This window comes from Drosophila pseudoobscura, chromosome 3, assembly GCF_009870125.1.
Source record: "Drosophila pseudoobscura strain MV-25-SWS-2005 chromosome 3, UCI_Dpse_MV25, whole genome shotgun sequence".
Lineage (NCBI taxonomy): Eukaryota > Metazoa > Arthropoda > Insecta > Diptera > Drosophilidae > Drosophila > Drosophila pseudoobscura.
In genome coordinates, this window is record NC_046680.1 from 7513387 (window position 1) to 7532511 (window position 19125).

A 19125-nucleotide genomic window follows, 5' to 3' on the forward strand; every position below is an offset into this window, starting at 1 on the left:
CCCGAAGACGATGGAAAGCCACTTGAGCATAACATTGAATCTTATTTGACAATTCTCTGGCTTTATTTCCTTTTGCCTGCTGGATACCCAGGATACCCTCTTTTGATCGAGTATGATCGAGGTTTGAACGGGAGGTTGTGGAGGAAAATGTACTTTTCATGGAAACAATGGGTCCGTAAGGGCATCAAGAGTGGCTCTTTCTTTCTCGTTCGCTTTGTCCTTTGCATAATTCCAAAGCAAAGTAACTCCAACGAAGTGGAACGAAGCGGGGGTGGGGGAGTGTGGCGTGTCCGGAGTCGTCGTCCGTCGCTGGTCAGCTGTGTGACACGAATCAAACAAAAGCGTCAACTTTGCACAGAGCAAATGAAAAGCGAAAAAGGCAGTGAGTGTTTCCTCGGGTACAGGGGGGGGAGGGGGGGACGGCGGGACGGGGAGAGATGTGGGTGCGGTGCTTACATTGCCAACAAAGTAGAAAATCCGTAAGAATAACACAAAATTCTCTGCTCTTTCACTCGTTTTGCCGTCCTGTTCTCTCTGTGTCCTCTGCTTCGATTATCCTGCGATGTCTTTCGGGTGATTGTGGCACCTGCAAAAGTGTACATAGCAGGGAGTGAGGGCGGGCATGTGGCACAGACAAAGTAAACGCCCCAAGCTGCCTCCACACCGGATCCTGGTGCTGCTGGTGCTGCTGGTGCCGCTGCTTCATCAGTGGCAATTGTTTAGCTGCGCTTTTTTTTTTGTCTTTTGTTGGCCATTCCATTGGATTCATTTGAAATTTATGCAAATTAAGTGTGCAACGAAAAACGGGGCCATGCTGCAGTTGCAGTTGCATAATCCCTCCCCTCGAAGCGAAAAAAGGATTTACACTTTTGCTTTTCCCAGATAATTATCTTAATTGCAATTTTCGTAGCTTCCTCCCGGGGCTGTCGCGGCGCTGGCCGAAAATTTACAATTTAATTAAAGCCGAACAAACCAATTAGTCTTCTTCCGCCAGGCGATTACTGTGTGCACTCACTGTACCAGTGTACCACTGTACATACAGACGAACGAGTGTTAGCATAACAAATTAAATGGCAATTAATTTGGCAAACGTTTTCCAAACATTAATAAATGCACGGCCTGGGCTCCATTCATTATTTCATTCGAGTACCTGCAAAGTTGCCCCTGTCGCTGCCCCTGACCCTGTCCCTACCCCTGCCCCTGCTACCACTGCTGCTGCATCATTTTTCAAGCGGAGGCAAATGAAAGCACTTAATCTTGCTCCCTGAACTTTGCCACAAAACTCAACTCGAAACTAAACTCGAACCTCGTCTCTCTCTGGCTCTCTCTGGCTCTGCACTCTTGTAATTTTAATCAATTCATCTTAATTTCGTTTGAAGTGCACATTAACCTAATGGACAGACAGACCTCCGAGGAGCTGGAGCTGGAACTGGAGCAGGAGCTGGAGCAGGACCCTACACACCTCCATGGGGCGAGAAGGCTGAGGTCCTATTAAAATGTTATCTTCCACTTTCCGTAGCCGGAGTTGGACGGAAACTGCTGGATGAAATATAAATACCTCTCTCTCTCTCTCTCTCTCTCTCTCTCTGGTGGAGCCTTGACCATGTCTGTGGTCTATTCGGGGGCGGGACTTGGCGCAAGTGTGGGGTCGAAGGTGATGCTTCATTTTCACAATTCCCATTTATCTTGTTTAGTCGAGTAGACGCCTCAAGGCGACTCGTTGGGCAGCGGCAGTGCCTTCCAAGATGTACAAATGATGTACATACATCCCAAGCGAGACTATCTCTGTCTCTCTCTGCTGTAGCAGATGCATGAAGAGTACATATATCATTATTATAGATTAAATCTTTAGAACCGTATGTTTGATTGTTTTTTTCTTTGCCGAAATTGAGGCTACCAAAATATCAAAAAACGTAAAAGGAAAAACCGGGAAAGGCTGCCATCTCTTCAACAAAAGGAAGATTTTGGTAAAACTGGATCAGAATTCCCCTTTAGCGAAGTACTAGGATTACCTGTTGGGTGTCCAACTCTTTCAGTCGCCTTTTCCCCAGTAATGAGGACACTGCTCCTTGGCTTTCGCCAACTTGCTGAAATATATCCTTAATTCGGCTTCCGATACGGTATTGGGGAATATGGAAATTGCGGATGCATTTGTAAGCAATAACAAATCATTTTTTGATTAACTCATGCGTGTCAATTTGACGTAAATAAAATATTTTCCCAGCACACACACACATTCGTACAGTGAGTGCTACACACACACACAGACAGAGAGACAGACAGACAGACAGATGCTAAAAGAAAAGTGGGGGAAACCCCACTGCCAGGCATGCCAGGGAAATTGCAGTCAACAACTAAAGAAGCATTTCTCAGCCTTCTCTTTGCGAGTATTTGCCATTCGTCTGGCAGTCTTTCCTGGGTCGCCGGAGCTCCTCTCAAAGATGCAGGCAAATGCAAATGCAGCATAAACAAAATTCAGCATACTTACGATGTATTCGTAGAGGGAAAAACGTATTTTTCCGCTTCATTGGAATAAAAAATATACATTTTTGTGCTGAGCAGAGAGAATGCATCGAGGAAAGGATGCTGCAGTATTGACAAAGATTTCCTCAACGGCAGCAGATGTACATCTATTCCACTGGGAAACGATTAAGATGCCGGGGAGATGGCCTTAAAGGCCACGAATCCCTGGATTTCCGCCTAAGGTTGTGTTCCGTTTCCGATATTCGGGCGGGGATGTATCAAATTAAATATGCCCACTGATTAGATTGTGAAGACAACGGAAAGTGGCAGAAAGTTCGGGCCCAGAGCAAGCGACAGCAGCGCCAGAACAACGTCAAATCTAAATGAGGTTATAATTAAAAAAGTTTTCTTATTTGCCGGGGAGCCGTGGAGTCGTGGAGCCCTGGACGGGAGCTCCTTCTGCTGCCGCTGCAAATGAAGAAACAAGTAATTCGCCTAATAACGAGCTTATATAATTAGCTCATAAACAACAACACAGCACCAGAAGCAGTCCGGCAGCAGCAATTGCAGCCAAAAAAACACAACAACAAAAACGAAAATAAAATCAAGGAAAAGCAAAAGAAAACCCAACGAACAGCAGCAGAGAAACAGAGAAGCAGAGCAGCAGATAGAAAATTGTACAAGTCAAAACGTAATGAAAAAGTTCTGGCAGCGAAAAAAGTTTGAGGAAATTTTGAAGGTACACAAAAACCTGTCGGCTGCTCCGCAATGGCCACACACAGCCAGGCCATCCTTGAGATACCATAGACCTGATGTGGAAGGTGTTTTGGTAACTCCTACATCCTACCAACAGCCAACGAAATTATCAAATTGGAAATTGCATGGAAAATGCAGAAAAGAGAGTTTCAAAGGTAAGGAATAGTTGGACCCCATGAAAATCCATTGCCAAAAGTATTCGCTGATAATCGATTCTTGGTGCGTGGATTGGCGGTTGCCTGAAATGTGGTCATGTCCAGCCGCAGGTCCAGTAATTGGAACATAATTAACCACTTCATAGAGGGTCGTTACGGTCTCCTATATCCTGTGCCACTGGCTCTGGCCGTCTGATGAGCAGTCCGCTCCTGGCACCGCAGGCTATGCTGTGTGCTGCGGCCGGCAACACTTCCGCTGACATTTCAATTACCTCCACCACTTAATAACAGGGTCGTGGACAGAGGGACAGAGTGTCCGGGCCGAAAGAGAGGAAAGAACAATGGCATTTGGCATGTGTGACAGGCTGCGACCCGGCAGGGCGGACGGTTTGGGGCACGCCTCATGGAGACTAGCAATTTTTTGATTAATGTGTCTGCTACAAATTACAAAAAACGACCCGAAAGGGGTTTCTGCCTGTTTTGGGGACAGACAGTACGTGTGCTACCGAATGCAAAACTCATTCGCATCCGCATCCGCACTCGCCATCGCATCCGCCTCCTGCTGTGTGCGCGACGAAATGAATTCAACTTGGATACTAATGTGGCAACACCCGGAAAACTACACAGATCTATGGCCATCTGACTGCCCAATTGCCTCACTGCCTGACTGCCACTTATAAGACTACACTTAGAGAACTACATTTAGGCACAAACATGATCTGCAATCTCCAAAGAAGATTGTATGCCTAAGAGGTTGATCTGCATTTAAGATCCTCTGTTTTCCTGCCTTGAGTTTTTTGCTGATCTTTTCACTTCTTTTTTCTTAGGATCCCCTCGGGCTTTGACAGTATTTTCTTGGTTTAACAGGTTTTCCTCTTGAAATGGAGAGTATTTTCTTGGTTTCAGAAGATTTACCCTTTGACATCGAGTGTATTTCCTTGATCTAAGAAGTGTTTTCTTATGATTTTCTTCCACTCATTTTTAGTAGAGCGGCAGTCAAAATTTTAATTTTCTAATTAAATTCAAAGCCCAAAAGATGCTTTTTTGGGAAAAACAACAATATTTCGACTATGACTTTGGCGAAAAACTTTAAAATTCAATTAAAAATTATGCGGGTGCCAAGTCGGAGACTGATTTCGGGGGCTACATGGGGGCGAGCTGTGGGTTATGTGGCCTAAGCCGGCAGACTGGTCCCACGAAAAGCTGAGGAGAGGGAACATTAAAAAGACTCCGACTCGGGGTCTGTCTTCCTCCAGCTGCTGGCTCTGTGGCTCTGTGGCTCTGTGGCTCTACCCATTACTGTCTCTCCAGTAATTCTGAGCGAAATTTTACTAAAAATTACTGCCAAAGAAAATTTGCACATAATTTGATTAAAAAGTTACACGCATTTGCTGCTGTGGCGTCAACGTCAGCGTCTGCGTCAGCGTCTGTGTCAGCAGCAACTTTGTGGCAAAAATAAAAAACATATAATGGAAGACTGAAAAGTGGTGCGGCTGGTGCGGCTGTTGCGGCACATGCAGCCGTGCAACATGGTACAGTGGCTGCTGGACTGAAGGTTATCTCGCGTGAGCTGGTTTGGGCTTTCAAAATCTTATAAATGTACCCACCAAAGAGCTTCCACTGTACCCATCTTTCTCCCACTCAATTCTGCATAAAATTGTTGAGTGGAGGGAGGAAAGTGCTGCGGCTTTAACGCTTGAAAACATGGGCTAAGAAAACTTTGAAAAATGATTTTCCTGAAAAGATCTGTGAGTGGCAGAGCCTACAACAGGGAACCCCTCTACCACCTTTGAGGGGAGAACCCTTTTCCAGGAACTGCCATTCGAGTGTCTGGATATCTGAGCAAACACTCATCGGGGCGGGATCCAAGCGGATCCAAGTCTGTCTGCTGCCAAAAAGTGGCAACTCTGGCCAGAAGGATCTGTCAGGAAAAGGGGAACTCGCTCCGACACAAAAGGCAAGAAAAAACACTGCGAAAAAGTTGCTAACTTTTTTCTAGCTAATCAAATATTTGCAGCCGTCGAGGGCTTGGGGAGGGGTGGACGTAAAGGGGGAAGAGGGATGTACCGATGACAGAAGGCATTCGTGCGAAGTCGAGTCGAGGACTCGGAATCCTTTTAGGCACGTGTGTGTGTGTGTGCAGAGTACCGTTAATATGACAGGAACACCATGCCCAAGCGTGCGTGTGTTTTCAAGTGTGCGTGTGTGTGTGTCTGTGTGTGCGACATGCAAAATCTTGTTTGTCAAGTGCCACGTCACAGGCGACGGCGACCCCCGAAAAATGAGTAACAAAAGTGGATGTGGATGCTGCCACTGTCGCCTGCCACAGACACACACACACACGGGCTGCTGTCAGCGTGTGTAGGGTTGAAGTGCGTTTTTTAATTGAAAATTATTACGGAAAAGTTGTAAATCCCTGGCATTAAGCGGGGGCGACACCACTCCACACACACTCCACACACAATCCACACAAACTCCACACCCCTGCGATTATTAGAGGGCCAAAGGTGGTCGTCCGCATACTCCTGCAACGGATTGATGTTGTTTAATTAAATTAAACCACGACGGCGCCATGTCTGTTCTCCAGCCCCTGACCCAACGCGGGCCCTGGCTCTGGCTCTGCTCTCTTTGTTGTGGCATAAAGGCGTTATTAATATGCTTATGTGCTGCCAGAACGGGTCATGTGGGGGTCAGAGAGAAAAGCAGTCGTAGGGGGGGTTGCATCTCCCCACCAGGTGCTCAACATAATGCCACACATTATATTTTAAGTGTCAATGGCGCCGCTTCTTTGTTGTGTCCTTCATTATGATAATGCTGCAAGCCATAAAAGCGCTCAACTTTTGGTATTTCTCGGCCCATAAAAGCGGGCAAACGGATTGAATCTTATCAGTATACCCCACATATTTCTCAATATGAGGGAAAACCCCCATGTAGAGGACCACTACTATCCCCCTTGTGCCTTTTCCAGAGTCGTTTCAGTAGGGCTTTGTCCCCCGGAATGAATGTTACACACAACACACATATTGTATGCCCCTTTTATGCAGAATCTTAAGCTGTTTTATAATATCAGTGAAGCCCAGAAAATAGTTTATTCAATAAGGAAATTTAAGCCAAAGTTTTTTGTGGATTATTCACCGATTACAAATTATTTATTCCCTCTGATAGCAACGACATAAATGATTGTTGAACAAAAGATAGTTGGAAAGACATCGATTCATTGGTCGTCGATCTTCTGGGTTATGGAGACTTCGGCGGTGGAGACTTCTCGTTTCATTTCTCAAGCAGCGGCCGCTGTTGATAGCCCCCTCAACTATCAGCTGCCGGATGCTGTTGAAATGCTCTCCGGAGAGGGAACTAACTATGAATCATCGCCTGCCTCGCAAACGAAATACATCGTCACTGTACATCTGTTGTCGTTCATCAAGAAGTCACTATCGGATCGAAGCTCTACACAATGTTCGTTATTTTCGTGGTTGTTGGGTTCCCCGGAGCCCCACTTGAGAAAAGGAGCCATGTTTCCCGTGGCCTGCGATCGAAACACGCCCTCATTGGCCAAGTCGGATATGCCCAGCCAATAGTCCCGGCCTTTCGTAAGCTTTTCCTTAAGGCGGCTGAGCTCTTCCCCACTTTTCGGACTCGCCAGATGCCCCCCCTTCTGACGGCATATACTCGTGCCGGAGAACCAATTGACTACGTGATGCTGCTCGATGTAGAAGAACCTCGAGCCGATCTGCACAAAGCCATCGAGTTGCTTCACTTTCTTGCCTCCAGGGGCCTCTTTCGCTGCTTCGATTGTGGATAATTTCTCCTGGAGGAGTGCCACTTGGCCTTCCATCCTGTCTAGCCTGGCCGTGCCCTCCAGCTTGCTGGCGTCGCAGGCATTCCATCGCTCTTGATTGGCAGCAATGTGGTCCAGAATGGGCTTCAGAGCGTTAAAGCAATATCCACCGCACTGCTTTTCGGTTGTCTGAGTCGACAACGAGGCGTCCTCTGGCTAGAAGTAAGCTCCAGTTGAATGGAGAATGCCAGAACGTATCCAGAACCCCCACTCACCGAAACACTTGCCAAAGACACCTGCAGATGCACAACAATCAACACGGAGACGAGTAGAGACGCGAACTTTGACATTCTGTTTGCTCGACCGCTCAAGGCAAACGTTTAGAATGAAATGACTTCACTCAAAAGTGCCTCCAGTACAACTGATATCCATATCGCACATTTATTATATAAATAAGAACCCAGCAAACAAAACGAGTCAAAAGCGAGACTTGACCCGACAAAACGCTCGCATTCGGACCTGCCTATGATGGAAATATGATACTTGTGGCGTTCAGTTTGTGGCGAAGAAAGTATCACTTAAGATAGCTCGCAAATTAAACGTTTGCGAGACTTTTGCAGCGAGCGGAGTTTCCTCTGGCAAAACTATCGCTTGCGAGCTCGTTTTTCGAGCCTTTTGCGATATCGTTTCGAGCCTTTTGCGGTATCATTTGTCGACAGGTAGCCACAAGACCGAAAGCGCATTGCCGGAGCCACACGAAGACTTGCTGCCATTTTACTGGCTTTGGACCGGCAGCGCAGTCGCAGCGGACTTTCCTCTGGCAAAACTGTCGCTTGCGACGTCGTTAGCGAGAGTTTTGCGATACAAAATCGTATAACGCGAGCATTTTCCGGGACTTTCGGGAAAGGCACGTTTGTTGGTTTTACAGGGAACATAGTCGTTTTGGGTTTTGAATTATTACAATGATCACTAAATATATTTAGGGATGGATGGTTTTTTAGTGATCAGCATTTACTTTCGAAAGAATGAAACTTTGAAGCAAACCTCTCTCGAAACATCTCGAGGCTGTCCTTTCATTCGAAGTTCTAAAAACTGAAGGACCCATCGTCCCATTTCACGTTTCTGTGGCAACAGAGTAGCAACCAATAGTGGCATGGAAACTGTCTTAGCCTCCACTGTTCTCCCCTTTATACGGTTCATTGTTGCTGCCGCTTGTTGACGCTTTCCTCTCGAAAGTTGCGTCTATTTGTTTGTTTGTTTATTTATTTGTTTCTCCCCTTGTTTGCCTGTTTGTTTGTCTATTTTGATTTATTTCATTTGGAAGCGATGCAGTGCATCAACCCTCTGGATGCCACAAGGAGGGTTTGCTATTGCCCTGTTAAAGCCCAGATCTAGGCCCAGCAGCCAGTGCGAGTGAAGTAGTTGCTTGACGCATGGCTTGCAGCTATTTTTATTTAATTTTTGTCTCTGGCTGAGATACTACCCCTCCCCCCCACAACTCCCTCTTCCACCGATAGCCTTGTATTTGTTCATGAAAATTGCAGTTTTTATGATATTTACTCGCAGTCCCCCTCTCCCTCTCTCTGTCTCTCTGTGGAAGGTATTCAACAATAATTTTCAATTTCTATTCCCAGCTTATTTGTTTATTCTGCTGTAACTCGGGAATTTGATGTCACCAGGCAGCTAGGACTTCTTGGAGGACTCCCAGACCCTCAGAAAGCTTCTTATAAGTTTTAAATACCGCTCACCCGCCCTCTCGCAGATACAGATTTTACTTTTGGTCAAAACTTTTTAATTAGCTCTCGATCTTGCAGAAAAAAAACAACAACAACAAAAACAAAGCCAACATTTTTAATTACCGGACGAAAACTTTGCGCCCAAGGAAAAACTTGCTTGAAAGAAAAGTTTCCCTCGTGCAAAAATTAATGTCAAACAGATCAGGGGAGCCTTCCCCATATAGGGATTTGCTTCCGCCGGGCACTGTAGCTCCATATGTACACCGTTATGCGTAATGTGTACAAAATGCGATTTGCAGTCCTCGCACGTCCACAAATGGCGCTCATTAAATTGCAAATTTAAATTTAATTAGTTATTTATGCAATTTGATATTTTCGCAGGCTGTTTTTCTATTTATTAATTCGTTTCTGCGAATGCACCATGGCCATGTAAATTTCATCACGGTTCGTTATGCAGTTGAGTGGCTTGTGCTCTGTTTTTATTATTTTTTTTATATTTTCACCTCTTTAATTTCTGTTTGGTTATTATTTTGCCTTCCATAAATATTCAGTGGCTATTAAATGCAGTTATGCATATTACAAATTTGTGCTGCGCTTGTGATTTGTTTTTTGTATAGTTTTTGTCTCTTTCGAATAAATATTTGATTGCACATTTGTCACACATTGACCCGACTACACGACTGGAATAATTTCTGCACATGAATATTAATGAGTTTCGCTGATCCTTTGCACATTTAGCGCTCATTTAAATGTCATTAACGCGGGCTTCATGGGGGATACGAACAGCAGATCGTAAAACAGCAGAATAATGCCAAAAATGTTCACAGTGGAATGGTGTTTTAAGCTTTACAATTTTTAAAATCAATACCAAAATACTTAACCTATTTAATCACTCTTAAAGCTGTTTTTTAAAGGTTCAATTTGAATTTAGAAAGCAATGGCTGACACTTGAAGAAGGAGTTACACTTAAATAATAAAATATAAAAATATATTTAAATTTATATAAAAATATATAAAATTATTTTAAATCAATTTTGTTATTTTTTTATTTTTTATTTTTATTATTTGGATTGTATTTTGTATTTTTGATTATAAAATAATATCACTGATACAAAATATGTTTTTTGCTCTTACTGTTAGAGCAACTTATACAACAGTCACAAGAAAAATTGAAATGATTAAAAAAAAATTTTTTTAGAATGCGTGTCATCAAGGTTGAAGATTTTGAAGGAGAATATTATTTGGTTAAATTTGCACTCTCGAAAAGAAATCTATGAGTAAAAATTTGTAATTCTCTAGGTAAATGTTTTTGCCAGTTGTCGAGAATTTCGTTAATCTATCTGTTTCGAGGGGTTACTTTATTGCACCCCACTGCGACTCTTAAATTCCAAATTTAAGTCCCAAGAAATAAGAGCATTTTGACTGAAGTATTTGACGTGATTTATCGACGATTAGCGGTGATACAGTTAGTGATACTCAAGAATAATAATAATAATAATTAATAAATAATACTCAAGAATAATTCGAAGTGATTTGAAAGTGATTTGAATTCTGTGAATAAAATATATTATGTATTATTTAGGGGCCTTCTGCTGCGATCAATTTGTAGGACAAAGTAAGAGCTTCCATGGGTGTTGTATTCAATGGAGTTCACATCATTCGTTCATTAAGTGGGAATTTATTGTGTCGGGAAGTTGCATCTCCATCTATCTAATTGATTGCCATTCATTTGAGCTTCCCAGAAATTCCGCGAGTTAATCATAGAATTTTGAATCAAATCCTATTAAAGCCACCATATCCGCCCTCCACATTCCGCCTGCTTATGGCGCTGCCACGCTTGTCATGTGTAAATTTGTTTGCGAATTTGTAAATAATTCCAAATTCATTCACTCGATTTTGTTGTTGCTCTGCCTGGCTGCCCGAGATTTTTCTATGGGCTACGCATCAAGTTGATTTATTTTCGTGGAAACTTTCTTCGCGTCACGGGCCTGACGGTCGTAAAATGATTTACATAAGGATAATAGAAGAAAAATAAATTGATTTTAAATCAGTGGCTGAGTGGGTGGGTGAGGGGGGAGAGTGGGTGAGTTTCCTCTCGTTCCATGGCTGTCGCATTTGTATGCAAATACGCGTGAAAATGAAAAAAAAGGAAATACACAGACAAAAAATAACAAAAGGCAAGTTAACGAGTATTCAAAAACGAGATTAAAATAGGAGTGCCCCGCTCTGTGAGAGTGCCGTGCCGCGCCGCATGCTGTGATTTATACCCGCCCTCTTCCCATCCGCATTGCCCCTCCACCTCATCGTCGTGTCACATCGGTTGCAGTTGAAGAAGAGCTGAAAATTTTCCATTTTTTTCAGGGGGAGAGCTCTCAAGATATTATTAACATGTTGCTGCACACTGGCCAAAAATTGATTCGCAAGTGGGGTGGGGGTGGGGGTGGTCCTTTAGTCTCGGCAGAGCCATGGTTACATTCTGTTAATCTTTGGCCAAAAGCATTTTAGCATTTTGCTGGCCCTGTTCGTAAAATATGGAAATTGCTCATGTCTCAGCCTCTAGACCCTGCTGCACCGTGCCATATCCTATCTACCTCTTTTGCTGTTGCAGGCCTCTTTTGGGGCTACCACCATGCAGCACCATTCCACCTGCTGTTGCGGTTTTTGTGACATGCCGCATCAATCTATCGCTATTTTGTGTCTCTCGATGTGCGCTTCAGTTCGGTTCGGTTCGTTTCGTTTCGTTTCGATCTTGCCCCATGCATCGTGGCCCCAGTGGCTGCCAGTGGCCGCAAATTGAATAGATTGCTAGGCGGAGTAGTCCCCACGACCAGAGTGCCGCAGCCAGAAGAGCACCGAGCACCGAGCACCGGAGTAGTACTGCAGAGTTTTGGGCCTCGAATTTTGCATACATAAATATTTATGAATTTATTAAAAGTGAACCGCACATACACGGGCATCCCCGGCATCCTGGCGGCTGACTAGATGGATGAATGCATAAGTCAGCCGTTGCATGTGGAGAGTGGAGTGTGGAGTGTGGAAATTGGGCTGGAAAGTGGTTTGGGGGCCCAAGCGAAAGCCTTCTTGCAGTTGGTCCAAAAAGGGAGGGGGCGGGACCATCGAGCCGTCAGCAGCAACGCCTGCACACATGCCACAAACACAGGACACCGCACCGGCACCGGCACTGGCACTGGCACCGGCAGCATCAGCATCAGGAGCCAGCAGCCGCCACTCCATGTACAACGAAATGTTGGGTAAATTTTTGTGAAAATTTGCACCACATAGCGGCATCAACGTCCGCCATTCCCTTAGGCAAACCTTCACGGGTGGGGGTGGGGGTGGAGGGGTAAGGGTGGTAAGGGGGGTAAGGGGACAAAAAAATGCACACACTGCCGCGTTTCGTTCGGCTCTTCCATGTGGATATCTGGGTCTGGTCCCGGGTCCTGGGGTCCATTCATTTGCACCAGTACAAGGCAATCGCATATTTGTGGCAGGAAACGTGGCCGCGCAGGAGGCAGGGGCTGAGGGAGGGGTGAACGAGATTGTCAAGTTTTTGAATGCCTCAGTGGCTCAGCGGCTGTCGCTGTCGTTCAAACTGTGGCCCTGGTCGGGGCCCTCTGTCCTCTGCCCTTTGGCCCCGATGTAAACGCATAATGCATGAAGTTGTCATTATCAGGGCCAATTCAATTGAGAATTTTCGTGTCTAATTCGGCAGAGGGCCCAGCAGAGGAGCAACAAAAGAAACCGACATTTTGCATAATTGAAAATTTGCAGTGGCAAAAACGGGACTACATGCCACTCCCACGGGCGTTGATTGCCCAAAAATTTGTTGACCATTGACACACGGTTGGCAAGGGCTGGCAAAGGGTGGCTAGGGGGGGGCAGGAGTTGCCACATGATTATACGAGCACTTTGTATGTGCCTGCTGTGTGTGTGTGTGTGTGCGGGGTGGGGGTGTGCCAAAGTAATTTAAACTTCATGTCAAATTCAGCAAAGTCCTTCAATTTCAATGTCGATGCATAATTTTGGCCAACATTGTGGCTGGCTGCCTGCCACTTGAGGCATTACCTGAGGCACAGGTCCTCCTAGGCCCAGCAGCAGCAGCAGCATCAGCACAATGATGTGTAGTTTTTGTTCCTTCTTAGCCCTGAAAAGCCTTCAGTACTCCGTACCCTCTCCTCGCACAAATCCCTGGGTCTCGCATTTGACTTGAACGCAATTTATGCAAATTTGTTGGGGCACAGAAGACAACGTCAACGTCAACGCCAACGACAGCGACAGCGACGAGCGCACATGGCAATCAGTGAAATGTGTGTGTTGACAGCAGCGCCTGCCCCGCCCCCTTTAGACGGATTCCAATTCTCCCGACACGTCCAGCCTTGGCATCATTTAACAAGGCCCAAGCCGCATCCCCAATCCGCTTGATTAGCATAAACGCATTAAAAATATGCCCACGCGGGTGTGTGTGTGTGTGTGGTTTTTGGGAGCCACTACCCAGAGGAGGGGGAGGAGGGCGGATTTTATGGATTATATTGTTTGTTTTGACATCCTGCGATGAGAGCATCATAACGGCGAAAATGAATTTTCAATTGCCCCAAGACCATGTGGCATAAACTGAGGATTTTGTTGAGCTAAGCTGCACAGAGAATATATGGTATAAGACCCAATAGATAGAAATTATTTTAAAGTTCATTCCCCTCTCCCCAACACCACCCAACCACAGCCAAGACCAACCCCAGGCAAGGCATTCTCCAGGAATGTCCATAGTCTGAGTCGCGCATTCAATATGCAAATTTTTCTATTGATTTATATTTAATCGCTTCTAAGTGCAACGGCGGCAGCCCCAGCACCAGCACCCTGCCACCGTCGGCTCTAGCTGCAACCAGATGATGCCATCAGAAAGGGATGGGGGAGTGGGGAGAGGGGTCTGAATGCAATCATAAATAAACAGCACGCATCCAGAATACGTATACTTACAAGTGAATATGTAAATAACGCGACGGGACAGGGACAGGGACAGGAAGAGGAGCACCAGCCACAAGGCAGCACCGCCACCATTTTGCAGCTCGCAGCCAGGGTTGTCATCGTTATTTAACATTTTTCCTGCAAGCTGCATCGTCTGTTGCATGCATCACTCACTCACTTAGCGGCTCCTACTCCTTGGACGCCTCCCAGCCTCCCAGTCTCCCACCTCCTCCGCGCTTCCTGCCTCAAATTATAGTACGTTGCAGCGCTCTGACACGAATCTGTATTTGTCTTTGGTGCACCATCAGTTATTTGTCTCGCGTGTGGCATTGTTTATCTTGCCTCAGTTCTGAGGTGCCTCTCCTCTCCTGCCGTGCTCTTTGCTGTGCTGTTGCGGCGTAATGTGCGGCTAAATGCGACGAAATTAAGTTAACTGCCAACATTAACGGGCGCTTGCAGCGCGGATGTAAAACTTTTCCGCGCTAACTAGATTTCGAGACGAGCGAAAAATTAAATTTGCGAAATTGTCAACCTCTAGCCCGTCCACAACATTCCATTATGCTGCCATCAAAAGGATTTTAAATCAATTTTACGGGGAGTACGGCCGAGGCGAAGACGCAGGGGACTAAGCCGTGGACCGCACTGCGTATGCGCAATTAGGGGAATAAATGCCCCTTGAGACGCCTCAAAGTAGGGAGTGATTAGGCATCCTCCCGTAGTGTTGCCTCCTCCAAGACAGACCAGGGAACGGTTGAGTGGAGGTGTGACACGCTGGGGCAGCGGGCAGCTACTGGATGTGCAGCAGTGGAAATGATTACCAGCACTACCACTTCCTACCCGCTAACCCTTTGTGTGCGTGTGTGTGTGTGTGTGTGTGTGTGTGTTATTATCTACCACGTGGCTACTTGAGCGCATCGAATGAGTACTTTGATCCGTCCGTCAACAGCAATACTACGAGTATGCATGCGTGTGCCACAGACATCTCCATCGTGTGGTCACTAAGCAATGGATATGGGCACCTGGCACCGGTCTGAGGGTCTGCAAATCATTTGACGTTTGCATTCGACCCTCACGGCGAATGCTCGTCTAATGCACTGATTATTTGGCTGCACACAAGCGGAGAGTGGAGATGGAGAGTGGCGCTGGAGATGTGGAACTGGAGACGTGGAGCTGGAGATGTGGCGCTGCCGTGGCAACCAATTTCCAGCGACTACTACGAGTATTTCCAATAATTTAGCAATCCCTCTGCTCGCCTGGGGTTGCACACACCCCACTTGAACTTAATTGAATTGAATTGAATAGAGAATCAGGAATTGAGGATTCAAGGATTCGGCAGGGGAGCAGCTTCAAGCCTCGAGTGTGTGGCACGTTGCACTTTAAACGGAATCACCTCGTTTTTGTTTTGCCCCTGGCCTGCCTCTGGAAACAAATCAATTTATGCCTCAGCAACGTTTGAACCATTTTCGATTCGAATTCTGTTTCTGTTTTCCGATTTCTGGGCTCGGTTTCGTTTCTGATATTTCTGCCGCCTCTGTTGCTGTTTCGCTTTGTGCAATTGACGGGTCAATAATTAAGACTGGGCGCATGCCCCTTCCACTGCCACTGCCCCTGCCACTGGGTTAAAAAAACCCGATAGCTCTTTTTTTCTGTTGCTGCCAATGTGTTGCAAAGTCAATTTCCTAGTTGATTTAAGTTTCAAAGCCACTGACAAAGATGCCACGGATGAGGTGTTGCCGTTGTTCCCCGCAAACTGGATTAAATTTCGTTTAAAATGTAAATGGAGCAGGGCCCCGCCTGATAGACAGCGTTTCGGCCTGCCTTTTGGGTTGCGTGAATCATATCCAAATTGCGTTACGTTGCGTTTCGTTTCGTTCCAAAAAAGAAAAATGGAAGGAAGAGAAAAGAAAAGCCAAAGTGAAAGCGAAGGAAAACTAAACAAACACCTCATCAAAGAACATCAAAGGCCGCCAAGGACAAGAGGGGCGGAAAATCTAAAAAATACGAAAAGGAAAACAAGAAAAAGTATCGGTTTTGAGAGCCGAAGCATGAGATGCCCTGAAACGAAAATTGGTTGTGTATACGATTGATTCGATGGTTTTTCGGTAGAAAGCTGCAAGTTTTTCCAGCGAAAAATCATTTCTATGTTGCCTTTTTAAGGTTTCGATCCACTAACAGTGGGTAGTGGAGTGGTGGAGTCTGCTATACTTCCTTTTTGTTGAGTGTCAAACATCTATTGGAAACCCTTTAATTCCCCGCAAGAAGAGTATGCAACAGCAAAGAGCAAAAGGAGCAATACAACAAAATTGAGAAAGAAAGAAAAAACATTTTATTTTGGTGCGCACAACGCAGAAAATAAAATCAAGAATTTCACACCTTATCAATTTTTCTAGATTAACAAAACGAACAATGAAGAGGGGCTGCGAGTGGTGGATCTGTGTGGGGGGATTTCCTTTCGCGCAACCACCATGGGAAGGCTGTGGAATTGCATCATCAACATGGGGCAAGAAGGAGGTCGACATCATCAACATCATCATCATCATCAGCAAGAACAGCAACTGTGGGAGTTGGAGAAGCAGCAGCCTTCTCTCCTGTGCCCTGTGCCCTGTGCACCGTCACCACAGTTTGTCATTAAGGAAGTCAAAAACTTCGACCCCCAAGCAGAGTTTAGAGGCGAACAAAGAGTACCGAGTGGATAGAGTGGATAGAGCGTATAGAGGGTGGCTTGAAAATACAGACAGAGAGTGAAGGAGAAAGCTAGAGATTGGTTTGGCTTTGTGTGACAGCAGTGTTGACATTTATTTTGATTTCAGTTTCGAGTGCAACTCGTAAGTGGGTGAACCTTTCGCTTCCCACACTCCCACTCTCTGAAAACGACTACTCCTCATGCTAATGTGCATCCCGGCTTAAGTCTGCGGCCCAAAACACTTTGCCGGAGAACCAGGGGAGGGTGGCCTTTTTTTTTTTGGTTGTACGTACCCTTCAGAAGTAGGCTATGACGGCTTTACAGAGAATGTCGAGGCCAGGGGAGTCGATATAGCCTTGTTCATATACATTTTTCTGCCTATAAGAGTATCTGTCCATCTGCTTCCAAAGCTAGTTGTTTTTCTGTGGGGCTGGGACTATGTCTTCATTGTTACTGGCACTAAATTGAATTTTACTTTTGATGTGTGCGTTTATTAATGTCTGCTGGGGTCTGGTGGAATGGTGGTAGAGCTTCGGAGTGCGAGTGGGGCTCTCAGGAGGAACAGGAGTGTAAGTCTCCTTCCCTTATTTATAGGTACATGCCTCAGGAGTTTCCCAAATAGATATTCCTTTGACTAGCGGAGAATATCCATCTCAGATCGGTGCTATCGCCTGGGCTGAACCCAGTAGGCAATCAGTCAGCTCTCGTTACGGATATAAGAGTATAAAATTTTTGGTTTTCATTTAAACTGAGGGCTATGGCGGACAAGTAGGTTTTGCGATTAATCTCAAGAATGCCCTTCTTCTGCTAACATTTTCTTTCTGTTCCCCAGCTACAATCCCTATGACAACCGTGCTGTGGAAGCCCCCATCACGTAAGATATGCCAGTCCCTGGAGAAACTCTTCTCATCTTCTGCCCAAACCCCCCAAACGAAAAAAAAACAGGAATACGGGGGCCTTTGTGTCGCTGCTCAAGGGCGTGATAGGAACAGGAATCCTGGCCCTGCCCCTTGCCTTCTCCTACACGGGCTGGATGTGCGGCGCCATCTTGCTGATCATCACGACGATCATGCTGATCCATGGCATCACTCTGCTTGTGGGTGGACAGCTGCCTGGAAGCTCCACCGACTCTCCATTGATTCCACTATCATCTTTGTTTGCAGGTCATGTGCATGGTGGAGTCCGCCCGGCGGCAGAAGCAGGGCTACTGCAACTTCTCGGACACAATGGTGTTCGCCTTCGGCGAAGGACCCAAGTGGTGCAAGTACTGCGCCAAAGCCGCTGGCTTCCTGGTGGACTTAGTGCTCAGCTTCTCCCACTACGGCGTCTGCGTGGTCTATCTCGTGTTTGTGGCCGTCAACCTGAAGCAGCTGGCGGAAAATTTCAAATTCGACGTGGACCTGCGCATCTACATAGCCATCGTGGGGCTGTGCACGATACCGCTCTTCCTCGTGCGGCACCTCAAGTACCTGGTGCCCTTCAATATTGTGGCCAACATCGTCATGTATGTGGGCTTCTTTATGATTTTTTACTACTTGTTTAGGGGCCTGCCACCCATAACGGATCGCAAGTTTTTCAACGAGCCCTCCAAGTATCCCCTCTTCTTCGGCATCGTCCTGTTTTCCGTCAGCTCTGTGGGAGTGGTAAGTCCTGCCAGCCATCCAGGCCACGCTCTGTCCTCCGACTAATCCTTATCGTAACCCTAATCTTCATCAGATGCTGGCCATTGAGGCGAAGATGGCCCAGCCGCAGAATTACATCGGCCTGTTCGGCGTCCTGAATCTGTCCGCCGTTATGGTCGTCATCTCCTACCTGCTATTTGCCATCATGGGCTACTGGAAGTACGGACCGCTCGTTGACGGCAGTATAACCCTCAATCTGCCCACCGACGAAGTGTGAGTGCCAGGGCGAGAGCTGCCAATTAGAGAGTTCCCCCCCGACTACAGTAATCCCCTATAGAATCTCGCAGATCTCCAAGGCGCTGATCAGCCTGGCTTTGTTCCTGTCGTACCCCCTGTCCGGCTATGTCACCATCGACATCCTTGTGAACCACTACCTGAACCGCGGCGACCGGCTGAGGCATCCGCACATTGTCGAGTACATTTGTCGGGTGTGCTTCGTGCTCCTGAGCACCGTCAATGCGGTGGCCTTCCCCAATCTGGGGCCCCTGCTGGCCTTCGTCGGCGCCCTCACCATATCGCTGCTCAATCTGGTCTTTCCCGCCTGCATCGATATGTGCCTCAACTACCACGCCCCCTACACCTACGGCAAGCTGAGGTGGCAGCTCGTCAAGAACATTCTGCTGATCATCGCTGGCCTTCTGATCCTCGGCTACTGCTGCACCCTGTCCGTTCAGGACATGATAAAGGAGTACGGCGGCAGCAAAAAATCGTTCAGCGCGAAAAACGTGCCCGTTGGAGTGCTGACCCATGAATAAAGAATGCTTTTTGTGGTGATCGGGCGGCTTGATTACAGTGGGGGATCGCACAGAGATTGGTCGTGTAAATAAGCTCAAAAAGAGAGCAAAGTAGAGTTTATAGAGAGGGATAGAGAGGGAGTGAGGCAGACGGAAAAACTTGGCATGTAAATTCA

General features: G+C 46.4%; 2 protein-coding genes across 2 annotated transcripts; one reads left to right on the forward strand and one right to left on the reverse strand.

The window, feature by feature from the left end:
* Positions 1-6428: 6428 nt before the first annotated feature.
* LOC6898242 (C-type lectin 37Db-like) lies at positions 6429-7567 on the reverse strand. The gene is made up of 2 exons (XM_002138272.3): positions 7428-7567; positions 6429-7368 (listed from the first exon to the last, which is right to left on the reverse strand). Exons 1-2 carry the CDS (start codon positions 7500-7502, stop codon positions 6733-6735), a joined length of 711 nt encoding a protein of 236 aa, XP_002138308.2. The 5' UTR covers positions 7503-7567; the 3' UTR covers positions 6429-6732.
* Positions 7568-17157: 9590 nt separating this feature from the next.
* Positions 17158-18989, forward strand: LOC6898243 (glutamate transporter polyphemus-like). The gene is made up of 6 exons (XM_002138273.3): positions 17158-17301; positions 17366-17407; positions 17479-17629; positions 17697-18176; positions 18250-18428; positions 18493-18989. The coding sequence occupies exons 1-6, from the start codon at positions 17291-17293 to the stop codon at positions 18968-18970; spliced, it is 1341 nt and encodes a 446-aa protein (XP_002138309.2). The 5' UTR covers positions 17158-17290; the 3' UTR covers positions 18971-18989.
* Positions 18990-19125: the final 136 nt, after the last annotated feature.